Source organism: Terrapene carolina, unplaced genomic scaffold (genome assembly GCF_002925995.2).
Source record: "Terrapene carolina triunguis isolate 2854851 unplaced genomic scaffold, T_m_triunguis-2.0 Scaffold49, whole genome shotgun sequence".
NCBI classification, from domain to species: Eukaryota; Metazoa; Chordata; order Testudines; family Emydidae; genus Terrapene; species Terrapene triunguis.
Genome location: NW_020664400.1, coordinates 2,262,926 through 2,268,518, shown reverse-complemented (window position 1 = coordinate 2,268,518; position 5,593 = coordinate 2,262,926). Strand labels below are relative to the sequence as shown.

Below are 5,593 nucleotides of genomic sequence, written 5' to 3'. Positions count from 1 at the left end.
TGGGTGTATGTGGAGGGTCAGTGATAGGGTTGGAGATGTGTGTGGGGTTGCGTGGAGGGGTCAGTGATGGGGTTGGATGTGGGGGATCAGTGATGGGTGCGTGGGGGGGTTGGTGTGGGGGGATCAGAGAAGGGTGCGTGGGGGGTTCAGTGATGGCATTGGCAGTGTGTGGGTGTCAGTGATGGGGTTGGTTCTGGGGCGGTTCAGTGATGGGTGCAGGGGGGGGGTCGGTGATGGGGTCGGTGTGGAGGGATCAGAGAAGAGTGCGTGTGGAGGTCAGTGATGGCATTGGCAGTGTGTGGGGGTGTCAGTGATGGGGTTGGTTGTGGGGGGGTTCAATGATAGGTGCTGAGTGTATGTGGGGATTCCGTGATGGGGTTGGGGTGGCAGGGTCAGTGATGTGTGCGTGGTGGGGTCAGTGATGGGTTGGGTATGTGGGGGTTCAATGATGGGTGCTGAGTGTAGAGGGAGTCAGTGATGGGTGTATGTGGGGGGTCAGGGATGTGGTTTGTTGTGGGGGTTCAGTGATGGGTGCATGCAGGGGTCAGTGATGGGTGCGTGGGGGGGGTCAGTGACGAGTGTATGTGGGGGGTCAGTGATGGGGTTGGGTGTCGGGGGTTCAGTGATGGATGTGGGGGGTTCAGTGATGGGTGCATGGTGGGGGTCAGTGATGGGTTTGGGTTTGGTGGGGTTCAGTGATGGGTGGTGGGTATGGAGGGGGTCAGTGATGGGTGTATGTGGGGGGTAAGTGATGGGATTGGATGCGGGGGTTCAGTGATGGGTGCGTGTGTTACCCGAGGTTCTTTCAACCCAAAGCTCTTGGTAACTTTTACCCTGTGCGAGGTGGTGTCAGGAAATAAATCAGGGGAGACACGGCCGTCCGACCGATAGATGGCTGGCACAAACAGGACAACACGAGTGCTTTCACTTAAAGCTAAACTTTACTTAGTCTCAAGCACTTACACACGTCTGCAACAGGTTAGTAAAACACCCCCAACCCTCAATAATTACCGGAGCTGAGTGTGGCTCTCGAATGGCACAGCAGCAGCCTTCCGTTGGCCAAATCTTCCGTCTGCCGGTGGGGACCGCAAGATGTGTCCAGAGGGAGAGTCCCTGAAGAGCCCCTCCTGAGGAGTCCAACTACCTCAAACTTTTTCCCCTTATTTATACATTAATAATACAATGACATGTCAGTTAAAGAAAACTTATTAAGCAAGCAGTTTCAAAGGTCAAGCAAAAGGTTTCCTTCTGATCATCCATTAACCAGTTGTGGTTTTTTCCAGAGTTTGCACGCCTTGAGGCCCTGACAGACACATTCCTGAGGGCACATATAGACAAGTTTCCTATTTTTCTAAAATGCATATATCAGCAATTTCAACACAATTCTTATCAGGAAGGATGCGGGGTCAAGCTGCCCTTTCTGTGGCACCCAAAACCCCCTCCCCTCCTGCCTTGGTTATGTTATGGCTGCTGCATGGCCATTTTACGGCCTGCTGACTTGGCTGCTTTTAGCAATAAGCACTAGTGATCTGGGCACTTTACTGGGTTTGCCAAAATCTCCCCGTACTGTGGGGGCTCAGTGATGGGGTTATATGTGGGTGGGGTCAGTGATCGGTGCTGGGAGTGTATGGGGGGTTCCGTGATGGGATGCGTGTGGAGGGGTTCAATGATGGGTGCTGGGTGGATGTGGGGATCAGTCATGGGGTTGGCGGTGTGTGTGGGGGTCAGTGATGGGGTTGGATGTGGGGGGGGTTCAGTGATGGGTGTATGTGGGGGGTCAGTGATGGGGTTGGGGTGTGGGGGGGTTCAGTGCTGGGTGTATGTGGGGGTCAGTGATGGGGTTGGGGTGTGGGGGGGGGTTCAGTGCTGGGTGCATGTGGGGGGTCAGTGATGGGGTTGGGGTGTGGGGAGGTTCAGTGCTGGGTGTATGTGGGGGGTCAGTGATGGGGTTGGATGTAGGGGTGTTCAGTGATGGGTGTATGTGGGGAGTCAGTGATGGGGTTGGTGGTGTGAGGGGGTTCAGTGCTGGGTGTGGAGGGGGTCAGTGACGGGTGTATGTGTGGGGGGGTCCGTGATGGGGTTGGGTGTGGCGGGGTCAGTGATGTGGCTGGATTGGGGGGGGGGCAGTGATGGGTGCAGGGAGGTGTTTCAGTGATGGGTGCTGGATGTGCGGGGGTCAGTGATGGGTGTCGGGGGGTCAGTGATAGGGTTTGGTGCTGGACACCTTGGCAGTGCTGAGTGCTAGGGTGTGAACCAGGAATTGTTGCAGTGCCCCATGTGCTTTGTTTCCTTTCCGAGTGGTTCTGATCTCTCTACTTATTTCTCCAGATGGGGGCCGGGCAGCCATTTAACAGCCAGTTCCTGCCTCACTCGGGCCCCCGTGGACCCACTGTGCCAGCTGGGATGAACCCTGCCAGCATGGGGGGCGTGATGGGCCCTTCAGCAATGTCTCCCATGAGCATGAACCCCGCCAGGGCCCCTGGCATGACCCCCTTGTATGGAGGACAGAGGCTGCCCCAGCATGGGTACCCCGGGCCCCCACAGAGCCAGCAGATCCCCCGGCAGGGGGTCAAGAGGGCGTATTCCAGTGACGTGAGTACGAAGCAGGGATGAGGCCTACATGACCAGTGGGCAGGGGATTTGTGTCCCATTGCAATTAAACAGCCCAGAGTGACCCCTCATGCTGGGACCCAGCCTGCCGCTGCCCAAGGAGGGGGTCCTGGGCCTGGCTCCTGCCTGGGGAGGCTGGGAGCCCTGCAGCTCTGGAACCTCTTCTGTCCCCTCAGGAGAGACCTGATGCCCAGCTGTAACCCTGAGCTTGCCAAAAGTGATAAGCCAAGAGTTCCCCGGGGCTAGAGGGGAGGGAACTACTGCAGGCCCCACAAACTCCAGCCCCCAGGGTGGAGGCACTCAGTGGTGCTGGGGGCGGCAGCATTTTCAGCGAGGCTCCTAGCTCTCAGCTTCAAGCCTGACTGGGGTGACTCAGATGATTACTGGGCATGGCTCTTCTGGAGTCTTGCTCAGCACTGCTGGGCAGTGAGCGATGCATCACCTCTGTGCTGGCCTCCCAGAGGTGGCTGCATGGGGGGTTCCGCTCTTCGTGCTTTCAGGGCTGTGATGCCATCTTCTCTCTCCCTCTCAGGGTTACCCTGGGCAGCAGTACATTCAGGGGGCCCAGTACCCAACCCAAGCTGCCCAGTATGCCCCCAGCGCACCCCAGCCATCTGCCCCATCCCCTTCATATCCTGGCCACAGGATGCCCATGCAGCAAGGAATGGGCCAGTACCTCTCCGCCTCTGGCTCCACCGGACCATACTACAAGGTACCTAACTGTCAGAGTAACGCTGCAGAGACTATATGGGGGGAGGGTGTTGGGGGGCATTGTACGGGGTAGGATACGGCAGCCTCTACTGGGAGGAGCACATTGTCTTAAAGTTGCCCCTCACCCCCAATTGCTCCAGTGCCCCCTGCTCCAGGAGCTTCTGGGGAGTTAACCCTCTGTCTCCCACAGCTGAACCCCATTGTAGAGAGGGCCCAATGAGCTTTTCTGGGGTCAGTCAGCAAGGCAGAATTGGGAAAAGAACCCAGGAGTCCTGGTTCCCAGGCTCAAGCTTTAGCCCCAAGACCATCCTCTCCCGCACCCCATGGCTCCTGCCTGTACCCCTGACCCATCTTGCTGCCTACACCCTGAGATGAGGCCCCCCCCAGGATGGGGTGAGGAGGCCAGTCTAGCGGGTCTGGGGTGGGCTGAAATCTGAGGACTGGGATGCTCCTCTAAAGTTGTGCCTTGGGGTCATCTTCTTCCCAGCCAACTGACCAGTTCAATGGGCAGAATGCCAGCTTCACCAGCTACAGCCAGGCCTCCATGAACGGGGTGAGTCACCACACCGAGGGCCAGCCCTGGCACCTCCCTGCTCTGGGACCTAAGGGGCAGCCAGGCCTGCTCTGCACCCAGTACTGCCCCCTGTTCCTGTGTCCGCTCTGCCTCCCCTGGTACTGCCCCATTACTGCACCTGCTCTGCACCTCAACCCCAGTACTGCTTCCCAGTACTATGCTCGCTGGGCCCCCCGGGTTCTACCACCCTAGTATGGTGTCCTCTCTGCCCCTATGGTGCTACCTGCCAGTCCTGCATCCCCTCTGTCCCCCAGCATTGCATTCCCAGTACTGTGTCCACTCTACTACACCTGCTCTGCCCGCCAGTATTGCACCTGCTCTGCAGCATCCCGCCAGTCCTGTCCCCCGGAACTCCGCCCACTCTGCCCCCCAGGTGCTACCACCCAGTGCTGCCCCAGGGGCGTGCTTGTTCCAACCCCGAGTCCCCTGGCTCATCTGGCAGGTTGCTCATGGGCATGCCAAGTAAATTCTAGAGGCACCGGTAGCTCTCCCTGCTCTCCAGGGGTCTCCCAGCCTCCCTCTTTCCTTGGCATCTCTGCCCAGAGGAGCAGGCCCCCTACCTATACCTCCCTCCCGCTTTCCCCATATCTCCTGTTCCCCTCCTAGTCCCTAAGGGGATGCGCCCCCTGTGCTAAAGGTCGGGTTCCCCCAAAGGCCGTGTGGGGCTTGCTCTGACGGCCACGGTGTGTTTGTCTCCCTGCAGCCTGGCCGGTCTATGCCTGGCTACCCCAGCTCCCCGCTGCCCGGGAACCCCACACCGCCCATGACGCCCGGAAGCACCATCCCGCCATACATGTCCCCAGGGCAGGACGTCAAGTCTCCCTTCCTGACAGACATCAAGCCCAGCATCAGCTCCCTGCACCCGTCGCCTTCGGGTGAGTCCCATCTGCAGGACTTTGGGATCCAGCCTGGGCGCCGGAAGCAGAGGAGCACCTTCCCCACCAGCTGGGCCACCCGGGCCCATCACCCATGGGTGCTGCAGAGAGCGTGGAGGGGGGGGGATGAATCCAGAGCAGAGGGAAACGCAGCAGCTCCTGGGCTGAGACCCTGGCTGCTCCGCGGCCTCGCTAGACGTGGGCATGGCGGCTCCCGGCCCACAGGGCAAGGGGGAACAGCACAGGGGTCTGTCTCTCTGAGCCGGGATGGAATTTGGGGGGCACGGCCCCTAAAGGGGCAGATGGAACGTTGGGGGACTGGGGGTTCCATGGCAGTTGGGGACGTGGAATCAGGTCGGGGGAGGAGCTAGCAGAGGGGGAGGGGCATCTGGGGCTCCACCCAAAGAGGGGAGGACAGGACGCTGCCCCCTGATCATGTTTGGGAGGGGAGGAAGGGGCAGGGGGCTCCAGGCCGGCCCCATGGCCTGGCGCCCCCTGCAGCTGGTGCCTGTGGTGCTGCGGGTGCGGTGCCTGCCGGTGCCCATGGCCCTGCACCGCTGGCCCACCCCCAGCCTGAGCCCTCCTCCCCCCACCGCAGGCAACCCGTGCGAGGAGCTGCGCCTGACCTTCCCTGTGCGGGACGGGGTGGTCCTGGAGCCCTTCCGCCTCCAGCACAACCTGGCCGTCAGCAACCACGTCTTCCAGCTCCGTGACTCTGTCTACAAGACGCTGATGCTGAGGTGAGGCCTCCCCCCTGGCTCCGCTCGCAGCCCCCCTCACCCCTAGCGCCGGCAGGGGCCCCCCCCCATCCCACTGGGGTCAT

General features: G+C 60.3%; 1 protein-coding gene across 2 annotated transcripts in view; it reads left to right on the top strand.

Annotated features, from left to right (window-relative positions):
• Positions 1 to 5,593, top strand: part of LOC112119362 (zinc finger MIZ domain-containing protein 2-like) — a 45,126-nt gene that overhangs the window by 28,068 nt on the left and 11,465 nt on the right. Inside the window, exons 6-10 of one of the 2 annotated variants that reach the window (XM_026656575.1) lie at positions 2,329 to 2,592; positions 3,143 to 3,322; positions 3,809 to 3,874; positions 4,599 to 4,770; positions 5,369 to 5,510. In XM_026656575.1, coding sequence (XP_026512360.1) covers positions 2,329 to 2,592; positions 3,143 to 3,322; positions 3,809 to 3,874; positions 4,599 to 4,770; positions 5,369 to 5,510 — 824 coding nt within the window. The remainder of the gene's footprint in view (positions 1 to 2,328; positions 2,593 to 3,142; positions 3,323 to 3,808; positions 3,875 to 4,598; positions 4,771 to 5,368; positions 5,511 to 5,593) is intronic. The other variant, XM_026656580.1, reaches the window with a different exon arrangement.